A 23,924-nucleotide genomic window follows, 5' to 3' on the forward strand; every position below is an offset into this window, starting at 1 on the left:
TGGGCTAATTTGGTAGTCTTGGCAGTTGGGCTGAAGTTCTCATAATGAAAGTCTCCCAAATTTGGGGCAGTTTCATGCACCCAAATTTGTTGAGGTTAGGAACGTTTTTTAGAGCTGCTGAAGATTCTTTGAATAATCTTTCGTATTTAAATTTGCTGCGATGGATTATTTTTGTTTTCTTCCAACGAATTTTATGGTGGATATCTAAGGCATGGTCTGCCAGCCTAGAGCGGCTGTACTGGTGAAACCGGATGTAGTCTTGGTGTTCTGAAATCCTGATATTTGTTGTTCTGCCTGTTTGCCCAAAGTAGGACAATTTGCAGCTGCAAGGGACCTGGTATACACTAGATAGGTCTAGGGGAAGTGGTTGGTCTTTGGTAGAGCGGATAAGGGATGCCAACTTTTTATATGGTCTGTAACTGGAAGTAAGGTCATATTTTTTGAGGATATTGGTTATTTTTTTTCAGAGGTGCCCTGGATGTAGGGGATGGTAATAGACTTGGTGTAATCTTTATTGTGGAGGGGGCGAGGGGGGGTTGTGGTTTACAGGTTTTAGTATTTTTTGGATTTTTTTGGGGTTATAGCCATTGGCTAAGAAAGTGTTGAGGATGTGGTTTAGTTCAAGTCAGGGCCTTGTCATCTGAGCAGATTAATTTTGCCCTGTTATATAGTGTTTTTATCACCCCATATTGTTGTGAGGGGGGGGGGATTGCTGGTGAATGTATCTTCCAGTGTGGGTGGGTTTTCTGTAAACAGAGAAAACCAAAGATCCATCAAGCTGGTGGGTGATTAAAGTGTCTAGGAAGGGGAGGGTGTTGTTATCCTCTTTTTCTAAGGTGAACTGGACTCTGGGATGTTGGTTGTTTAAGTGTGTTAAGAAGGAGTGGAGTGTGTCTGAGCCATGTGGCCAAATAGCAAACACATCATCCACATAACGAAGCCAAATAGTGGGTTTTTGTGGGGCGGAGTTTAAGGCTTTCTCTTCAAATGTCTCCATAAAGAAATTGGCCAAGGGTGGGGAAAGTGGTGAACCCATGGCTGTCCCCTCTATCTGTTTGTAGAACTTTCCTTGCCAAACGAAATAGCCTGAGTTCATTGTGAACTGAAATAGGGCTGAGATATCGGGAGGAAACTTGGCTTGGATGAGCTCAAGGGTTTCTTTGAGTGGGACATTAGTGAATAGGGAGGAGACGTCAAAACTGACCATTATGTCAGTGTGTTGGAGTGTAAGGTTTTCTATACTGGCTTTAAAGTGGGCCGAGTTTTTTATGTGTGATGGTGTGTTGCCAGTGTAGTGTGTGAGCATTTTGGCTAAATGTTTGGTTAATTTATATGTGGAGGAATCAATGCCATCCACTATGGGACGCAATGGCACATTTTGTTTATGTATTTTTGGGAGTCCATATAATCGGGGGGGTCTAGAGTTATAAGGTTTAACTTTGTTGGTGACTTCCACAGGCCAAGAAGTGACTTAAGAAAGTCACTTTCTTAAACTAACTTGGCTATGGCTGAGGAAGATCCTTCAGCTCCTCACGTCACTGACGGGAATCGAACCTAGGACACTCCTTCCCCAGGCATATGGTTGTGAAGGGCATAGCCACTAGGCTAACTGCGCGGACCTTGGATGCATATTATTGCCACTCTTATTCATCATTTATATGGATCACATTATGAAAGAAAGTTAAATGAGACCTGATATCAGAATCGAAAATGTCCAACTTAGCTTTCTGCTTTATGCAGATGTTGTACTACTAAACACATCTAGTACAAGTGTCCAGGATTCTCTAACTAAACTGAATAACAGTATAATAAATTGGCATGAAAATCAGCAATTAAAAGACCAAAACTATGAAAACAGGCAGGATCGTGGGGGAAAAAAAAAACGTCAGCTGCACTCTGAATGGAGATCCTATAGAAAAAGTAAAATATTTCAGCTATTTAGACACAGTTTTTAATGAAGATGACAAGTTAAATCTGAAAATCGACAACAGAATAAGCAAAGTTGGTATGGTGGGTAGCCAGCTGAATAAATTTATATGGAATAAGAGAGAAATTAGGCAAAACACCAAAGCAGTATACAAGACAGCATTCAAAGCAGTTTTGAGTTATGCATCTGAGAGTTGAGTTAGAAATAAAGCACTTGATCAAAGACTAGAGACCACAGGGTTTCTAGTCTTTGAGGTATGAGGGTTCTAAGAAAAATTAGGGGAGTGAACGATGGCAGAATAATATTAAAAATGATATTAAAAAGGAACTTGACACTATTAGTATTTAAGAATGTGTAAGCAGAGCTAATCTAAGGTAGAATGGCCACTTAAATAGAATAGGTAAGGAAAGATTAGCAAAACAGGTGTTTGATGCCAAGATGGCCAGAAAGAGACCCAGAAATGTTTGATGTGACAGTATTGGGGTGCTCACAAGTAATAGTTTGATTTGGAGGAAAACTGTTGATAGGATCATGTAATTAATCATGTAATGCTATCATAGTAACCTGAACACTCCTTTGGGGTACATATCAGGAAATTGATGATGTAGATTAATGACAAAATTATATTCTGTTCTGCATTATGACTGATCATCAAGAGAGCAGTGTCAAATAGTTAAAAGTCAAAGATAAGAATTAGAATATTCCATGTGACGATATTTGATAAAAGGGGGTATACCAAAAAGTTTTTTTTTTAATAAAATGGATAAAAACTCACCCTGGTATTAATTTAAACATACTGAAGTGTGAAATGCAGGTGTGAGTTTGTGTAAAAGTGCTAAAAAAGTGGGAAGTATTAGCAACTTATATACCTATTTTAAAAGCTAATACAAAATTAACTTTTTAAAAACTGGAAAAAAAAAAAACTAACACAGCATTTTCAAATGAAATTATTGCTAGTAAGTCTAAATTGGATTCTTAGTTAAAATTATATCATATTATAACAAAGCATGCAAAACAGCATAGGATGGGCTTATCTTTAGTAAATTTATATACAATATATATAATAACAAAGATAATTGTGGACTTAGTGGAAAAAAAAAAAAAAGGGAAAAAAACTGAAGTAGCTGTGATGATCTAACTTCAAAAAAAAAAAAAAAACTAACAATGGTTGTTAAACTGACGTTTCAAGATGAAAATGACAGGAAAATATTTAAAAATGTCTTTTCTTATTATCATCCTAAGACCCCAGAGTCATAGACTCATCTAGGAAGTCCCTTTTGTCATACACACAGTGCTCATCATACCATACCTTAAACACATTCAAATTCTCTGCAGACACCATGTTCTCAGGTAATTCATTCCAATCAATCACAACTCTCCATGCAAAAAACCTGCTTTTCAGTAACCTGCTCACACCTCCTTATACAGCTTCCAGGGATTCTCCCCCAGTCTACCACCATTCTATGAAAAATCTCTTCACTGTTAATCCTATAACAACCCCTTACCAACTTGTATGCCTCTATCATATTACACCTCTTCCTCCTATCCACAAAACTCTACAAATTGTATCATCTCAACCTTTCTTCATATTCAACAATTCAGAGATCAGAAACTATTTTGGTCAGTTGCCTCTGGATCTTCTGCAACATCTCTTCATCCTTTTGAAAACCAGGTGACCAAATCTGTGCACAGTGATCCACATGTGGCCTAATCAAAGCCTTATACAATGGAACTAGAATCTCCCTACTTCTACAAGTCCATGTCCTCCACATCATTGTCAGAGAATTAGTTGTGTTGTACTCACAATTTTAGCAACGTGTCCTCTAAATTTTAGATCCTTATCCACCATCAACCCCCAAGATCTCTTATTTCCTCCACCTCCAACAATATATCTCTACCAAGCATAAATTCTATATCCCAAATTGTTTCCCAAATTTTAAAACCTTACATTTGGCAACATTAAACTGGCGTCCCCACTCCCATCCATTCAATCTATTCAAGTCTTCTTGTTAAAACAACATCTGCTCTACTCCTCATAGTTAGTCCCAACTTTGCATTATCTGCAAACAACTGAATACCTAATCCAAATCTTCCCCAATATCATTAACATACAGGATAAACAGCAATGGGCCTAAAACAGACCCATGAGGCACACCACTAGTGACCTTCCTCTTCCAGGATATTGCTTCCCCACATAACTTGTTGATACTTATCAGACAATCTCCAATCCAATGAACTAGTCTGATATCAAAAGCTTTTGCAATGTCAAAATATACTACTGTGTATCTATCTCCCACATCTAATGCTGCTGTCACCTTATTGTAATAAGTAAGTAGATTACTAAAACGTGACTTCCCTTTAGCAAATCTGTGCTGTCCATCAAAGACAATACCTTAGTTGTCAACCTAATTTTGGATCCTGAATCTCACCAGCCTTTCCAACACTTTAACTACAACATCTGACTCACAGATTGGCCTATAATTTGATGCTTAAATTCTGTCACCTCCTTTATGAAGCAGAAAATCTTGCCTTCCTTCCACTCCTTTGGAACTTGACCCAATGTAAGACTCATATTAAACAAATATGTCAAAGCACATGTCAACTCCCTGGCACATTCCTTCAAAATAAGTCTGTGATATCTCATCAAGTCCCACAACCTTATTAATATTAAGTTTGCTTAATTCCATACCTCTTCCTCACTCACAGGCAGTCTCTACTCATCATCAACTGCTCTCAAACTCTTCATGATGTCACATTCAGAAGGATTAAAGACCTTTATTGAACAGCTCATTAAATATCTCAACCATATCCTCTGCAGCAACTGTCCTTATATCATTTTCTCCAATCAATGCAATCCTACCATAACCATTCTTTTCTTTTCTTTCTTTTTTTTTTTTTTTTTTTTTTTTTTTTTTGCTGGCTACATATCGAAAGAACTCCCTATGGTATTTTTTTTTGGCTTCATTAGCTGCTGCTCATACTGAACTCTGCTACCCTTACTGAGTCACCCTCCTTACCTGTTCTTTGTATTCCTCATGGAATTATTACTACTCCTCCTCTTGCATGAAGAGATTAAGCATATTGAAAGCTTAATCTCTTCATTCATCCATTTCACACCTATCTTATTTAACCTTCGGTTTACATTTAGACATTGCTTCTTCCAGACAGTTCTTGAATATAATCCAAGCAGCTGATTTCCTTTCCACCCAACTCCTCATTCCATGCTACACCTGCAAACTGTCTCCTGAGCTTCTCATAATTACCAGCATTAGTTCAGCATATACCCTTTCATCACATAAGTCCTCAACAAGTAACTTCTCAGAACACCTTCGTATGATATACAGCTTTCCTTGTCAACGTGATTGCAAAGTTACCTACACAGGCTTGATGATCAGATCACTAAAGTTGAGACTACAAGAACACTTCTGTGACTGTAACAAACCCATTCTGTAATATCTAAGTAACAAAAAAGAATAAAAACCAAAACACAAATAAAAAATCAAATACTGGAAAAACTGAAATTGCGATCCATGCATTTGAACAGAATCACACTCTGTAGATTGAAAAAGCTATCATAATTGACAAAATAATGAAGCAGTGTTAAGAATCTCAGAAACCATATACCCATAAAGTAGGGCAGGAATTCCATAAATGTCCACTGCCCCCTACTCAAATTTCAGAAATTTGGAAGCTCCACACATGCAAATTAATCTGAGATTTCCACCAATAAGCAATAACCCAGAAAATTTGATGCAACCACATAAAAAAGATGATATGACAGACCCAATAAAAGTTGAGTCTGTCATATCATCTTTTCTCCCTTGAAAGATGACTCATATGTTGAAATGGCTAGCACACTGTAAAAGCCACATTTTTATTTTCAATCATTTATTCTTCATGAACCCACCATTGCACCACTATACGTATTCCCCTGTTTTTAATTTCCATATTTTTTATCTTTATTCTATTCCCTTCTGAAAAAAGATTCATGCATTTTTTTAATCTAACTGATGGTCTTTAAACTTCTTTTATAGCTCCTTACTGCTTTAAGAGTTTTAGCGTTTCTATTTTTACCAATTTTATATTTCCCAACATTGTTTCATCAAAAATTTTAAGGCAAACACAAGGATCCTTCCAAAAGATATGTCAAACATTACTTTTTTTCATACCATTTCTTTTTCAATATATGTTTGAATAAATACCATTCATGTCTTAATTTAACTGCAGTAAAAAGCCAATTGTTTAACCCTCTCATGCATAAGGGCCTCATATGAGGACACATATTTTCCCCTTATAATTATTCATTCATAATTTAGTGCTACTGTATGCATGTAGTCCTCATCTGGGGAGACCAAAGTGTTCTTAGAAACTACACCAGATGGCAAGAGTCTCAACAGAGTTACAGGAATACCAATCTCTCTGCAGTGCATGGTGGTATCAAGGAGGAAAAGAAAAGCTGCTGTTTTGTTGATTTGAATTTGGTGATTTTATGAGTCTTCTGGAAAGGTAGTATGGTTTTATATATTGTTATACCTTGTAGATGAAGTGTGATATTTCATGTTTATTACCATATTCATAAAACGAACTTGAAACAAACCTGTCCTCACATGTGGACAATATGTTTGTAAGGTAATCTATGTGGCAAAAGTTTGAGGTTAGAAAGTTCTTGTACAATATTTTTATAATTTTATTTATTTTATTTTTGCAAACACATATGAATAGTAAGTGTGTTAACTGGCATTATCATGTCTTTTATAGATGGATAACCAAAATTCAGGTCCATTAGGAATAAAAAAAAGGCCTATTACCACAAGAAGCTTACTGAAGAGGAGATTGAAAAACTCTTGAAGGGATCTGAAGATGGTTTGGAGCTGAGTGATTCTGATGATGATCGTACATACCAGCAGCCACAAAATGATCCTACAGAGAGTGACAGTTGAAGTGAAGACAGTGATGTTCAGTGTCCTTCCCCTGTTGGTTAGACTCACAATGTTCAAAGTCCAGCTAGTGTGCAAAATATCTTTTGTGTAAAATTATCTTTCTCACTAAACCAGTGTGGTTTAGTGAGAAAGATAATCCCTTTGCTGGTAGTACTGAACCACAGTTTAGAGAAAAACACCAAGTAAATATTCAAGGAGAGAGAGCCCTGTAGATTATTTTTCACAGCTATTTCCAGATGAATTGATGGATGAAATTGTGAAACAAACTAATCTGTATGCACGCGTTAAAGGCAAAGATAATTTAGCACTTACTGTGAGTGAACTCAAAATTTATTTTGGAATTGTACTTGTCATGACATACATAAAATACCCACGTGCAAGGCAGTGTTGGTCTTCTGAACATGGACTGTGCATGGATGTTATAGCTGATGCTATGTCAGTGAACAGATGGGAGGACATAAGGCGATATTTGCATTTTGTTGATTCAGACACAATATACCAACAATAAAGACAAAGGAATACTTGTATAAGACCAGTGCTGCAAAAAATTCATGAAACATTCCATGCTGTTGTCAGCCCAGAAGAATTTCAGAGTGTAGATGAGATGATGATTCCATTCAAGAGACGTTCACAACTCAAACAATACTTACCTAAGAAACCAAAAAAATGGGGTTTCAAAATGTGGGTGAGGGCAGGCATTTCAGGCTATGTATATTGTTTTGATCTTGATGTAAGTGCAGATCCTGGAAGACAAAATTCCGACTCATTCAGTGCAAGTGAAAATGTAGTACTCAGGCTTTGTCATGATCTTGCTGGTAAGAACTTCAAGGTATATGCAGACAACTTCTTCACGAGCATCCCCCTAATTAAGGAACTAAAGGAAGATGATATTTATTATGTGGGTACATGCAGAAGAAATCAACTTCAAGGTGCTGACAAGAAACCGAAAAATGAAAAGGATTTGCAGAAGATGGGATGAGGAAATATGTCAGTTACCACATCCACTGATGGCATTACTGTCACTAGATGGGTTGATAACTCAATAGTACATGTGGTATCTAGCTACTTAGGAAAGGAGCCTCTCAGTGTATGTCAGGGGCTCAGCCAGAAAGAAAAAAGTATGTTGAAATTCCACTACCTCACAGTATATCTGTTTATAACAAACATATGGGCGGAGTCGACCTTATGGACTCTCTTGTGGCTTTGTATCGAAATGATACCAGGAACAAACGATGGTATATGAGAATTTTTTACCATATGTTGAACATACTTGTTTGTAATGCACAGATCATTTCGAAATGGGAAGAAAAAGAAAAATTGGATTTGTTGGAATTCAAATCAAGAGTGGCAACTGTTTTGATATATCAAGGTTTAGCTCAGCTAGGTTCAAAGAAACGAGGACATCCTTCAAGTCAGACACCACCAGCACTAAAGAAATGCAAAACTCGCATGAGAAACGTTATGATGGCAATGGACACTTCCCAAAGAAGACAACAGGTGCTAATGCCAATCGTTGCAGAGATGTACACTGCAAGAGTAAAACAAGATATATCTGTGGTAGATGTGAGGTTCCAATCTGTCTGGAATGTTTCAATCTTTCCATACAAAATGAGGCAAAGAGAATAAGACTATTCTTGATTTACATAGCTCTACTGCAAATTCTAATTGTTCTACTTTTTTGTATGTACTAAGTAATCCAAATTTTGATCATTCTGCAGTGTTTCAGCAAAATATAAATTGTTTATAATCTGTTTTGTCATACTTGTAATGTCTTTCAATGAAAATAAATTCCTTAGTTTAAGTCATTTCCATGGAAATATGTCTGTAGTCTGTTGGTGTTAGTGCATGATGTTCTCAGATGAGGATATCATTTTTTACATGTACAGGACATAAATTTAGTAAAATTAATGAATTCATGGTAATACTACAAGATTAAATGGTACAGTATCATGCCATTATAATTTTTTATAAATGAATATAAAAATTCATGCATGAGAGGGTTAATACTATGGATGCCCCTTTAGAAAATAAGCAAATGTACTAAAAGCACCGATTACTTTGAAAGATTGCCAAATGAAATAAGCAGGAGGGTGGTCTGAAAAGCTCTCAGCCTCAACCATAGATGGCAACACTATCGGCAAGATTTTTTTTTTCCAAGTTGGTACGTCTGTAATAAGTACCAATTTCCATGTGAAATTGAAACAAACTACTTGATAGAATGACTTGGTTTTATACAGCTGTCCAAAGCAAAAGTGTTGTCTGTATAAGATCGAGTATTGTGCAGTTATAAAATTGTTTATAAAAGAAGGTTTAACGGCAAAAGAAATTCATTCAAAGTTCATAAAAGTTTATGGGCACTTTCCTATTTCATTTTCAACAATTAAGAACTTGGCTGCCAAGTATAAACGTGGTCATACCAGCCTTGAAGATGATCCATGTGAAGGACATCCAAAAAGTGTAACACCACTAGAAATTATTGATCAAGTGCACAATATGGTAACGGATAACCGGTAAGTCAAAGTGCGTGAAATTGCTGAGACTATAGGCATTTCAAAAGCACGTGTAGGATATATTTTGCATGTAAAACAATAACCGGGGAATATTGTTCTGATCTTTTAACCACTAGATGAAAAAATTTACAGAATAGAGTGGTTGTTCGATCTGCACTATGGATTGTTGGAACCACCACCCTATTCTGCAGATTTGGCTCCCTATGATTCTATCTCTTCTTCGCTGGTCAGCGTTTTTCTTCAAATCAAAAGTGGTTGCAACTGTAGAGGGATATTTTGCAGATCTTACTGAGAAACACTACAGGGACAGGATAATAGTGCTGGAGCATCACTAGAATAAATGTATTAGTCTTAAGGGAGATTATGTTGAAAAATAAAAATTATTTTGAAATTATAAATTCGTTTTTTCATTGTTAGGCTGAGAACTTTTAACACTACCCTTGTAGTATCAGCACAGTGGTATAAACTCCCAGCAAGGATGCATATCAATAATCAAAAACATGAAAATGCGGAAATGCAGATATAGTAGACGAAATTCGAACAGAAATGCTCAAATATGAGGTATAAGTTTTACAGTGGCCGTATTGCATAATTCAGAAGTCACAGGATCAAATTCCATATAAATGGAGCAGAGCTCTCATTGCCCATCTATAAAAAGGGAAATGAAACTGAATGTGAGATTTACAGAAGTATTTCCCTGCTGAGTATGCAAGTATGCTTATGAAATAGCTAAGAAATATTGTGGTCAGGAAGTTTGGTGAAGCTTCCATTCCCTGGGGCAGCTGCTGCTGACAGTTCATTGACAGGAATGCTTGCTGACAGTTCATTGGAACAGTGACCATGGAAGTATCTGTAGAACAGACAGTGTCTGTGGGATAGTTTGAAGTGAATCTCTAAGAGAGGAATCACCTATGAGTTAATTACTCACTTCTGGACAGCATCAAGGATATTAACACCACCCCAAACACACGAGCATTATTCCGAGCATGGGCAGATAAAAGTTTAGTTGGTTGGGTGTAAAATAGCATCCTGAACGAAAAGAATGCCTAGTGTTTGGATGCTGAGGAGGCTATTGAGGTGATGTGTTTATGCCAGCAATGACTAGAGGCAAATGTTAGTCCAAGGTTGTCTCAACACACTGAAGGACAATGTGTAGATCAATGTTTAAGGCACTAGTTCTAGCTGATCTTTTAGCCTGGGATGTCATAGTATTGCATGGTTTGCCAAATGAGTAGAATGAGTTGAGAATACCATCATCTGCAAAGCTGTGGATAGAATTATTGGTGAAGAGAGGAAGCCATCTACCATGACTCACAGAGAAAAAGTAGCTAAAAAGCCAATTACAGAGAGTGGCGGGGAAACCAAAGGATAGCAATTTGTTTAGCAGGCTTTGATGCCATACATGATAGAAAGTTTTTGAAATGTCAAGGGTAACAGGTCATGAGTATTTAAAATCATTTTCATGGCATGTGTCCACTGGTGGGTAATATAAGCTATGAGATCAGCTGTGGATATTGAATGGCAGAATCATGCTGGTGGCTGTTGATTAATTGGTGGGCTCTAAGTAATGAAGGGGTTATCTATTGATAACTTTCTCCATTATTTTTGAGTGGACAGAGATGAAGGGAAATTCGTTGGTAGTTTGGCAATAGACTTCTGTTACCCTTTTTTGGAATATGATGGATATCATAAAACTTCACTGCCAGCTCTAGCTATGATCAGATGAGTCGAAAAGAAAGTGATACAAGGGCTAGGGCATACCCCTCAAGCAACATGCAGCCACATCGCCCTACAGCTGCGAGAGATGGACAAGGGCGGGTGCAGTTAAAGAAGCGAGCTCAGCAAATGGAGAGAATGTTGTGAGTGGGAATGTTGAACGTTGGAAGGGGAAGAGAGATGGCAGACATGATGAGGAAAAGGAAGTTGGATATTTTATGCGTGCAGGAGACAAGGCAGAAGGGGGAAAAGGGCAAAGAAACTAGGAGACGGGTGTAAATTGTTCTACTCTAGAGCAAATAAAGAGAGAAGAAATGGTGTCGGAATTGTGGTGTGTGGCAGAATGAAGGGCGAAGTACTGGAAGTGGGTAGGAGGAATGACAGGATCATGTGAATGAAACTGGGCCTTGGAGAAGAACAACTGGTCGTGTTATGTGTATATGCCCCACAAGTTAGCTGTACAGCAGAAGAGAAAAATGAATTCTGGAATATGCTAGATGAAGAAATGAGGGAACTGGAAGAAAACAAGATGGTGATTGTCGGAGGAGACTTGAACGGACACATAGGGAGACAGAATACGAACTGTGAAAGGGTGCACGGTGGCCATGGAGTGGAAATGATGAACCAGGAAGGAGAGAGAATTTTGGACTTTGCAGTAGCGTTTGATCTGGCAATTGTGAACTCCTTTTTCTGTAAGAAGGAAGAGCATTTCATAACATTCAGAAGTGGCAACAATAGTCCACAGATTGACTACATTTTGACTAGAAGAAAACATCTTAAGGCAGTAACAAATTGCAAGGTAATCCCAACAGATCAGGTGGCGCAGCAACACCGGCTGCTGTGCACAGACTTTAAAATAAAGTTGAAGAAAGGAACCTTTGGAAGTCACGAGAGGAAGAAAATTAAGTGGTTTCGCTTAAAAGAAGAGGGTGTGAGGAACCGTTTTAGGGAGAAGGTGTTAGAGGGGATTTCGGATGGACTAGAAAGTGTATAAGACTTGGAGACATAATTCCAAAGTAATTCTTAGCTATGTAATTGAGGTGCTTGGTGAAATATCCGGAAAGATTAGAGAGCAGGCTTTCTCTAATTAGAGAGAAGGAGGGTTGGTGGTGGAATAATAATGTACAAGCTGCAGTGACGACTACGAGGAAGGCAAAGCAGAAGTGGGACAAATCAAGAGTGGAAGAGGACAGAGAGGAGCACAGAGAGAAAAAGCGAGAAGTCAAAAGAGTTGTTGCACAGGCGAAGGCCATGGCATATCAAGACCCTTATGATCAATTAGAAACAAAGGCAGGACAGAGAAAGATTTATCGATTAGCAAAATATAAAAATAAGGCATTAAAGGACATCATACATGTGAGGCAGAGCAAACACTCTGGAGGAAGGGTATTAAGGAAGGATGTGGATATAAGAAACAGATGGAGAATATACTTTGAAGGGCTTTTGAATGAAGAAAATGCAAGGACTCACAGAGAATATGGGGGAGCCTAATGAGGGAATGGTGCAGAACACTAATAGAGTGGAAGTGAAGGAAGCTGTAAAGAGGATGAAGAATGGAAACTCGATAGACCCTGACAGGATCCCAGTGGAGGCATGGAAGGCACTAGGGGAAAAGGGAATTGACCTGCTGTGGGACCTGTTAATGAAAGTTTGTCAACAGGAAAATATACCTGAGGAATGGAGGGAAAGTACTCTTGTTCCCATCTACAAGAGTAAAGGGGATGCTCAAGACTAAGAAATACAGAGGAATAGAGTTGATGTCCCACACAATGAAGATCCTAGAGAGGGTTCTTGATGGAAGACTGAGGAAGGAGGTAGGGATTGCAAAGGAGCAATATGGCTTTATGTCTGGTCGATCGACGACAAATGCTATCTTTGGGTTACGACAGATGATGGAAAAGTTTTGAGAGAAGCAATGGGAGATACATCTGGTTTTTATTGATGTGGAGAAAGCTTATGATAGAATACCAAGGCAAGAAGTCTGAAGGTGTTTGAGGGAGAAGAAGGTACCGGAGAAATATGTCAGGTTGGTGCAAGAGATGTACAGAAATGTGAAGACAAAAGTTCGAACCTGCCTGGGAGAGAGAAAGTTTTCCAGTGACAGTTGGCTTGCATCAAGGGTCAGCATTAAGTCCGTTTCTGTTTAATATTGTGATGGAGGTGGTGACAGAGAAGGTGAGAGAAGACTCACCTTGGACTATGTTGTATGCAGATGACATCGTGCTGTGTGCAGAATCAAGAGAAAAAGTGGCAGCTAAACTGAAAATTTGGAGGAAAGTACTGGAAGAGAGAAGTATGAGACTGAGCAGAGGTAAGACAGAGTATGTGTTGCAAAGTGGATGGCAGCCAGGAGGCAGATCTAGAGCTGGAAGGAAATGTCATCAGGAAGGTCAGTGACTTTAAAATACTTAGGTTCAACAATTAAAGAGGATGGTGAGGTTGAGAAGGAAGTGGCATGCAGAATACAAGCAGGATGGAGGAACTGGAGAGAGATGGCTGGAATGCTTTGCAATAAGAGGGTGCCAATCAACCTAAAAGGCAAAATCTACAAGACAGTAGTGAGATCAGCTATGATGCATGCTAAGAAAACTGTGGCCCTGAGGAAAAATAACATCAGCAGAATGGAGGTAGCAGATATGAGAATGCTTAGGTGGATGTGCAGTGTGACCAGAAAGGATTGTCTGAGAAATGACTATGTAAGGGGAACAGTGAAAGTTACGAACTTAGGAGCAAAGATACAGGAGGCAAGGTTGAGATGGTTTGGTCATGTGATGAGGAGGGAGGACGAGTATATGGGAAGGTCATGCAGATAGAGATACGGGGGGGGGGAAGCACGGACGGCTAAAGAAGAGATGGAGGGAGATGGTGGAGGAGACTCACCACAAACAGCGACCCTACTTAAGTAGGAAAAGCTGCAAAAGAAGAACAGTGGTACCATTAGAATGAGAGAGGTGGGAGTGCAGATGAGCAGAAGTTGTATCCACTGGCCTTAGCAAGGAACCAGAAGATTTCGCTTCCATTTCGATAAGAGACAAGTTTTCTGCTGTTGGCTAAAATAAAGTCTGATTTTGAGGCCTCCTTCTTTTTATTAGAATGTGTAATTCTGAAAAATTTCAAATGAAAGAAAGCTTAGTTATCCTATATTACATATAATGAATATGCACATATGCTGTTGGCCAACTGGACAGCATGATATGACCTTGAATCCCATCATGAATATGAATGGGAGTGAAAGAAAGTCTTTAGGTGATAGATAATTTCATCACCAGGTGTGAGATTGCCATTCTTCTCATTAGAGGCCTGTAAGTGGTTTGGAAAAAAAAAAAAGTCCATTTGTTCTATAGAGCAGGCTTGTATATTATTTAATTCTTAACTGCTGTATAGGTTTGCAGTCTTTTATGAGGGGAAAGGGGATTTACATAAAAAATGTAATAAAAAAATAATGATCTTGATACTTACCGATATCCAAATGTAGTAAAAGCCTGATGCAACTCATGTGTGTCAATAGTACCAGACCTGTCCAAGTCAAAACTATCAAAACATTGTTTCCACTGCTGGATATAATTCCACAATGAGGAAAATTCATATATATCTATAGTTCCACTTTGGTCTCGATCAAACATTCCTATCATCAGACGACATGTTTCCTATAACATACAACCACCAATGTTAAAAACAAGGTGGCTTTATATTAGCTATATTCTATAAAACATTTCTTAGAATAATAGTAGATTTATTGTATGCCCACACTTCTGATAGCCTATTTTGGCGAATTGCCAAGAAGTCAATTTGTGCTGAAGGGGAGAAAGAAATGAAGAATGTACAAATTGCTAACATGCGAAATCACGTGCTTTCTTGTCTGTCGCTGTAGTAGTAGCTTGATTTTTGTTATCACTTTTTGGCATTATTTTTTTTTTATTATTGATTTGTATGTAGTCAACAAGTTCTGGTGTTAAACCTTTCAGTAGTTCTTGCAAAAGAATATTGCATAATGTGCTGCCATCCTGTGAAAATGAATCGTTAGAAGCCAGTCTCCTTGTTCCACTTCCTCATGTCACAAAACGTGCAAGTGCAATTGTGGGAGTATCGGAGTCGACTGTTAAAAGAATTCGTATGGAATCAAAAAGTGAAGGTAAGCCAAAATTTAAATCTCCTAAAAAGCGCCAGAGAAAGAAAACCATTGAAAACATAGCTTTGAATGATTTTGATGTAGACATTATAAGAACTATTCACAAATTTCACGTGGCCGAAAAAAAAGTGCCAACTGTTCCGAAATTGATTCCTGTGCTGAAAGAAAAAATTAATTTTCCTTGGAAAAGAGAAATTTTAAGGAAAATACTTCATGAAATTGGATTTTGTTTCAAAAAGTCCCAGAATAAAGAAAACTTATCATGGAGTGAAGTGACATTGTTTTATCTAGAACACAGTATTTGAGAGCAATACAATGTTTCAGGGAGGAGAAAAGACTGATTGTGTATATAGATGAAACTTGGAATGACAGTAATTTAACTTATGGAAAATGTTGGCAATCTAAAGCAGAATGTGGAGTGTTACAAACTGGAAATGCTTCAAGGCACATAATTTTGTGTGCAGGTGGAGAAATGTTTTTTTTTTTTTTTTTTTTTTTTTTTTTTTTTTTTTTTTTTTACCAAATTCAAACTTACTATATAAAGCCAATTCAACTACTGGAGATTACCATGGGCAAATGAATTCTACGATCTTCGAAAAGTGGGCAGAAAAAAAACTTGATTCCAAACCTTCCTAAAAAATGCTGTTGTTATAATTGATAACGCTCCATATCACTCCATTCAATTTAACAAATTGTATGTCCACACTTCCGAGAGCCTAGTTTGGCGAATTGCCAAGAATAGTCAATTCAAGCTGAAGGGGAAAAAGAAATGAAGAATGTACGAATTGGTCGCTAACATGCAAAATTCTTCTAATAAGAAGCAAGTCCTTATAGATTGGCTCTCTGCAAATAACATTTCTCATTCTCCAGATATGCGAAAAATTGAATTGCTCAACTTGGTCAAAAGAAACCCGCCCAAAACCAAACTATTTAAATCTGACATGATGCTCAAAGAGCATAGATTCCTAGCTTTGAGGCTACCACCACATCGTTGTCACGCTATTGAGCATGTTTGGACAGAAGTGAAAAATTTCATTCGTCATCGCAACGTAACTGGGGATATTGATATGGTGAAACTTTTTAAGATTTCAAAACAGGCAATTGAAAGTATTACAGTATAACTGGGGAAAATATTGCTCTCATATCACCTTATTGGAAAATATGTATTGGGAAAGAGACGGAATTATTGAAGAATTATGCGACCTTTGGAGATCAACGTAAGTGAAAGTGATGGTGATTCCGACACTGATTCAGATGACTATGAAGATTAAAAGGATTTAATAATGGTATTTTTTTTTTCAAACTTTTTTGCATGGTTTTGTTAAAGAGTCACGACAAGTCATAAATAATTAATCAGTTTAGGACTTAAAAGTGTCTCAGTTCTCTCAACTGTAAGTTTAGAATATCTAAGTTCATTTGAAAAAATTTCTGTGTTTCTGTATAATTATTATTTTTTATACAAAAAACTTTCTTAAAAATAAATTTTGTTAAATTTTTATTTTATAATATCTTTTTTTATTTTGTTAATACTATACATACATTTTTTCCAACTGTTATACAAGCAAAATAGTTACTACTTTAAAAACTACAATGTTCATAAAAGAAAAACTAAATTTTCTGACCTGTAATAATAAATTCATCCCAGAAAATGGATTGATTATCCTATTATCAGAATGGATTCTCCTTCTTGTGACATGCGCAGGGTCTCGCATTTGTGGGTATACAGTACTTTGTTTTAATTTTTGAAATTATTTTAAAATATTTTCAATGTGGGATAATTTGACACATGTCAAAACTAGATAAATGGGAGATCTCCACATAGAATGCAGAGAACTGACAGTGTCTCTGACTCAACTGAATCACCTTCCAGTGGTGCATCTTGTTAACTAAATAACCATTTGAATTACTAGACAAATCAAGATGGGTTAATAGTGAGACACATCCAACTAAAGTTTATTCAGTTTAAACCATACACAACATGATAACATCATATGACTAAAGTCATACTGGCTGAGACATCACCTGGTTAAACCAAGACATCCAACCATCAAGGACAATGAACAATGCTGATGTAAGCTAGTGGAAAACAAATTCAAGAGAAATGAAGACAGATACTATAAACAGAAGTATTAATGGAAAAAAGTAGTGGAGTTAGCAAAAGAATTAAAGAAATATCATGATATAACACGTGAAATAAAGAAGACAAAAAACAGGATTTTTTTTAATCTGATTTTTGTTATCCACACACACAAAAGGTCACAATACCTATAGCAATCACTGCCATGTATGGGTGAGATACTTCTAAATAACAATAAGCTGTTATGTTTTGGCAATAGCAATCAGAGCAGGGAACTATCTAGTATTCTGCACTAAACATGAAGATAAACTTCTGAATGGTAGGCAATTTTAAGAAATGATATGAACAGCCTTCAAAAATGGGAAAATAAACAGTGAGATTTATTTACAGATATAGCACTAGAGAAGATTTGAGTAAGAAAGAAGTTGAGGAATTTGATTCCTTAGAGAGGGCAGAGCTGACATAGAAAAAAGGCCTGGTTCTTGCTAGAGATCTAAACAGCAGAGTAGAAAATGAAGTCATACAAAGAAATTTGGAGAAAATGTGAAGAAAAGAGCAAAGCTAAATAACTGTAAGTGGTATATTCTTGGTTTAATCCCTTATCCAAGTGTAAGCGAACAACTTCACATCACTTGCCTTAGTATCCCATAATGCAACATCCTCATGGAAATGTATAATGTTATGCATTATGGGAAGGGTCACTACCCAGACCGGTTTCAACCTTTATTGAGGTCTCAGCAGTGGGAGTCAGATCCAGAAGCGATAGCAAGGTTGAAGTCATATTTCCATATACAAGTAGCCAAAAGGTGTCGCATAGCATTATGCATGTCCATGAGAATATGTGCTTTGCATTATGGGATACTAAAGCAAGTGATGTGAAGTCATTAGCCTCTATATACAAGTGGTCCAGTCATGAAGTTACTTCACGTGCAAACTTTGTTTGCTTACACTTGGTTAAGGGTTTAAACCAAGAATATAGTTCCTTGGCATTTTTAATTTATAGTATAGCCAAGTGGAAAAACTTTCAATATTTAATTAAGTCTTACAGACTCAGTGGCAAATTTGTGAGACAAACATTGCTTATTTCAAAAAGGGAAACATGATGCGAAGTCATCTGCAAAAAATAGAAAAATTAGGCCTTTATAGTTGTTTGGAATTAGAGTCACAGAAAGTAAGGCTACGAAACATTTTGTGTGTTAATCTTCTGGCTAGTTCGCAGGATGAAACAGAACCAAATGAAACAAACTTACTAATATAAAACATAGGTTGAAATGACTGATTCATTAGACAGGTTTCTTGCATTCTACACAGGATTCAAACCCAGGTCTTTTCATACAAAATGTATCATTATCAAATATGAAATGAACTTGAGCAGACGCAAAGAGACAGTTTGAGAAATGAAAAAATTATATTAAATGCTCCTGGAAAGTAAGCCAACACATCCTTGTATGGGGGGGAGGGAAGAACTTAACTTAAGAAAGTTAAGTTCTATGTAAAATGTAGCAAAACAAAAGTCTGGGGAAGACTGCAAAGAATACAAATAATCATGAAAACGGCAGAATGTCCTAGAGATTATGCAAAAAGCTTAAAAATTAAGGAAAGAGTACTGTAAAGAAATCAGAAGTGAAATATGTGACAAAAACTGAAAATATTTTTTGGATGTTTTTTTCACATCACTCCCACCAACAAAGCTTTTATAACCTTTCTTTGTGAGTTTATTTTTTATTTATTATTATTTTATTACAGGCCTTTTTATAACTCAGTGGAAATGGTGAGTGCATCTCTGGCCACCCAAAGAAAGACTTAAGTTCAATTCTAGTTGCTGACTAGAGGAACTTTTCTAAGCCTTTCTTTGGTTGTTCCCAAGTTAGTCAATCTCTGGCATGGAGAAGCAGGGTTTTTTTGTCCCATAAAACCAAGAAAATCAACTGTAGAATCCACGCTATTTCAGACAATAACATCGTGTTGGGATTAGGGACTGAGATGGCAACACTTGTCAGCCATCTCTTCATCAGGCGCTGCTTATAATTAGAGAGTTGGTATAATTAGTTGGTAGCTATCTCTGATTAGCTACCAACCAACAGAGATCGAACTTCACCCTCAGTCTCCAAAAGACAGATATGGCTAAAACAGCCTTGCCTACTCCCTATAAGGAAATAAAAGGTATTAGCTGATTGCTGAGCTATTTTTTTACATAATTCAGAAACCATGCTCCACAAACCTAACATGGAATTTTTTCTACCTTATATAGAATAGCAGTCTCACAATCATGATGAAATTCAACTCTCGCTTAAAAGACAACTGCAAATACCCATCTCCATATGAGTATTTGAATCCATAGCCTGCTGGTTGGAATGCTAACTGTTGGATAACTAGGACAGTCTGGAGTAATTACTTGGAAAAATTATCATGAACAGTGATAAATATGTAGGAGAAATTCAGTCATGAGAAGATTTCAGTACTAAAGGTAGAAAAGCTGCCAGAAATCTGAAATTTGGAAAAGCAGCTGGAATAAATGAACATCCAATTCCTAATATATGGAAGTCTACTTCAAGGCTATATATAGTGAAAGGTTGGTCTATTTTTATTGCTTTTCTCCAAATTATAATTAGTTTTTTTTAAATAGTATATTGCTTCTGATTTTCATGTATTTATAGTATCAGGTATATTTCTTGATATTCTCTTGGAATACTTGAATATTAAAGTAGTACTGCAAAAGAGCACAAGAATGCACACAGCTGCAATGAGGATGAATGCTAGCATAACTGTGAACAAGGATGCTTGTCCCCAGCATACAGAATCATGACAGTTTGGAAAGCAATGAGGATACTGAGATGAATTAAGTTTTGAAATGTCTAGAATATAACAAATTATCAGAGACAGACTAGGAGGGAACTGGAAAAGTTGAAAAGTGGCATCAGAAGGATGGTCATGAAAAGTAAGCAGCAAAAGAAACAAAAAAGCACTGCCTTACATAAAATATTGCATAATAATATTCTTCATCTTCAGCTTGCTGAACTTCAAAGATTCTCTGCATGTACCAACTTCTTCAATTCCTTTCTGTCTTGAGCTTTTTCATTCCAGCTCTTGATTTCTATCTCTGCTGGGTGTTATCCTCTCAATGCATCTGCAGCCTACTTCTAGGTCACTTTTCATCTGGCTTCAATACTTGTGAATACTTGTACGAGCCATCTCAATCTGCATGCTCCGATTTCATCAACTAGAAATGGGGATCTATAGAGTTCATATAGTTCTTGATTACATCATTTTCTCCATTCACATGGTTTATCTCTTACAGGTTCAAAGACTTCTGAGGGTTTTATTTTCAAAGATCTACAACATGTTTACATTTTGGGTCTGTTATGCTCCATAGAAAAACAACAGGTGTAATGATTGTCTTATTTGTTTTAGCACTGCTTGATAGAATATTGGAGGGTATTAAATGATGGTACAAGGTTTCCCAAACTTTTTTTCCCATGGCCCGGTTATTTTAATACTTCATCTTCGTGACCCATTAAAATTTTTAATGGCAAGCGAGATGAAGAAAGAATGAAATAAAATATTTAGAAACAATTATGGTTGTTCAGCCAAACCTACCGGGCAAGGTACATATAATCAGTAAATACAAAAAAAGTCTCTATTAATTAAATTATTTATTCATCAGTCCCGATTAAATGCTATTTACTTGTATTTTAGAGTTTTGTGAAAAAAAGAAAACCCAAAAACGAAACACCTAGGTTTTCGAGAGTTTTTTCCCCCTTGTTACTCTCTCATTGAATCTCAAAATGGCATGCATATCAGATGTGTAATTAAAGCCAAATGTTTCTTTTTTCTTTACTGCCAGTTCACATTCTTCATTGAACCATTTTTATGCTGTATTTTACTTTTAATTCCAAATGAATTTTCGGCTGCTACTTTTATGCTATCCTTGATATGATTCTAGGTGTTTTTAATATTTTCATTCTCTTCTAGCTGCATATTTTCAATTTTAATTCACACTCATATCTTCTTCTCTTCAGTCTTAACTAGTTTGTTAATATTGTAGAAAAATATTTACTATTTATTTTAAACTAAAGAATAATATTATTCTTGGTAAAATATTTTTGGTAGTGTGCTGTTGTCCATTCGATTTAAAAATCAAAAATTTAATGAATATAACTGAAAAGCAGAAAAGAAAAGTATAAAAGAGATGATAGGTCTGATAGAAAGAAGTGATTTGACTGGCAATAAATACAATGTGAGAGAGGATATGAAACGACTGATGGAAGAGGTGAGAGTGAGAAAATTAGAATAAACAGGTGTTCAAAAGCTAAAGCTGAACTACATTTTTACCTGTATATAAAAAATTGTCATAATTACAGCCAAATGTGGACATAAATTTTGTACAAATTAAATTGCAATATGTTTTTGGCAAAAGTTGCAAATTTCCTAAGGATGTAGTTAAGGAATTAATGCACAGTGCTTACAGAAAACTATGCTGAGAGACATTTCAGTATGAAATATGTCCACCCCAAACTGCAATGTAGCTCTCATATTGTTGTACCATGCTTAGCACCAAGTGATTCAGGATTCTTGAGGAAAACTTGCCCACTCCTCCTTCAGAGCAAGGATAAGGACTTGTTTGCTTTCTGGAAGGGAATTTTGAGCAGCAATATGTCGATTTGTCTCCCTATTGCATTCCAAACTGTGGTTGAAATCTGGGGAACGTGCTGGCCACTCAATTTGATTAATATCCTGGGTCTCCAGCAGTATCTCCACTGCTTGTGTATGATGCAATGTAGCATTATCATCCATAAAAAGTTTTGCCTACATCACCATGGAACAATCAAACATGACATTGAGGAACTTTATTGCAATATTGTTCACCAGTCGTAGTCGCTTTTTCTAGCACTTGTAGCTCGGTGCATCCATTACGCATAATGACTCACCACACCATGACCTCACCAACATCTATCCCTTTCAAGAACACTCTCAGAATGGTAAGCAGTATTATTTTCACGCCAGATCAAGTGTCATCTAAAATCAGAGGAAAGACTAAAACACTCTTATATGTAAAGAGTACATTAGCCTATTAGTGTCTTGTCCAATTTTTATGGATACAACACCACTGAAAACATACGCTACGATGAGCTGTGGATAAAGGTGCACAGACTACAGGCTTTCGGGCACATATAGGCCGACTTGTCGCAGACATTTTGCCACGGTTCGTTGAGATATCCGCATATCTGTGATTGAACAGAGTCTACTTGAAAGCTGAATTTCTGTGGTTCGCAAATTACATTTTGTTGTTATAACCAAAAATGTGTCTTTATGCTCTGTGGTAGAATGAGGTGACCCCTTAGCAAATGTCTGGAATACATTCCACTGGCTTGAAATGCTGCCCAAAACTTGGTTATAATGTTATGTTAGATTCCAAACTCTGTGACATCATCAGTAATTCTGCAGCCTTCTTCAGGCTTTCTAATAATTCTTCCTTATGTGAAATCATCTAGATTTCTTTAAGACATTACAGGACATCCAAGATTGCAACTTTATTCCTTCACGAAAAGAGCTTCGCTTAGTGCTGCCTTTTAACCTGTTGAGTGCTACCCTGTGATCCCTTTGTGTGTGATTCAAAACTTTAAATGTATACCTGCTTTTTACTCTAAATCATCAGTTATACAAATTGCCACAAGCTGATTTGTCTGAATTTACAGTTGTAATCTTCAAAAATAGTGTGCATCCATAGGTTTTGGATGCCAGTGTAGTTAGTATATTACCTAGATATGATAGCATGGAATTAAACAGAAGGAAATTATGGAAAACAATTCGATGCATAGAATGGTTGTGAATTTTGGGGTATGTAGAGTGAGTTTGAAGGAAGAATGGATTTATATGAGGGATGGCCTGCACTTGAATGTGTTTAGTATCAGGAGTCTGAGAAATTATTTATTAGTCATCATCATCATAACACTAATTATGGGTATAGACCATATTGGTCTGTTCAGGTCTCATTATCCATCCAATATCCTTTTTTTGAGGTCTACTTTGCCTTCTCTTTCCAATTGACTTATATTTTAGTATGTGTTTAGGATGTCGGTTGTTGGCCATTCGGTTTACATGGTCAATCCATTTTTGTTTATAATTGTTTAGTTTTTTTTCTATTGATTTGTTTTTAGTTCTTTTAAAATGTCTTCGTTCCTTTTTTGATCTAATAATGTGTATTTTGCAGTTCTTCTCATAAATCTCATTTTACTTGTTTTTATTTTTTGTTTATCTTGTTTGTTTATTGCCCAAATTTCACTGCCATATAATAATGTGGGCACTGCTAAAGTATTGTATATTTTCAAGCGTGTTTCTTTTTGTACTATATTTGGTTGAGTGTTCTATTTATCAGGCCTATAATTTGTAAAAATTTTGAAGTTGTTAATTTTATGTCTTTTTCTCCTTCATATGATATTTATTAGTATGAGACCTAATACAGAGTCAGGGAAACTAGATTATGAATAACAGCAACTAAATTATGGAACTATATTAATGATATGAATATACTTAATAATGATGAATAGGATGAAAAGATGACTGTGAGCTCATCCAGTTCAGATTTATTAAGTATGTTATTTTTAGAAGCACCTCTGGCATAGTA

The 23,924-nt window shown here is 36.5% G+C and overlaps 1 protein-coding gene across 2 annotated transcripts in view; it reads right to left on the reverse strand.

Moving 5' to 3' along the window:
• LOC150094586 (programmed cell death protein 6-like) overlaps positions 1-23,924 on the reverse strand; it is a 93,081-nt gene that overhangs the window by 26,807 nt on the left and 42,350 nt on the right. For both annotated transcript variants that reach the window (XM_090412111.1, XM_090412110.1), the window contains exon 4: positions 14,553-14,740. In XM_090412111.1, coding sequence (XP_090268237.1) covers positions 14,553-14,740 — 188 coding nt within the window. The remainder of the gene's footprint in view (positions 1-14,552; positions 14,741-23,924) is intronic.

The sequence above is a fragment of the Typopeltis vanoorti genome, chromosome 22 (genome assembly GCF_054136105.1).
Source record: "Typopeltis vanoorti isolate ZY-2024b chromosome 22, IOZ_Tvanoo_1.0, whole genome shotgun sequence".
Lineage (NCBI taxonomy): Eukaryota > Metazoa > Arthropoda > Arachnida > Uropygi > Thelyphonidae > Typopeltis > Typopeltis vanoorti.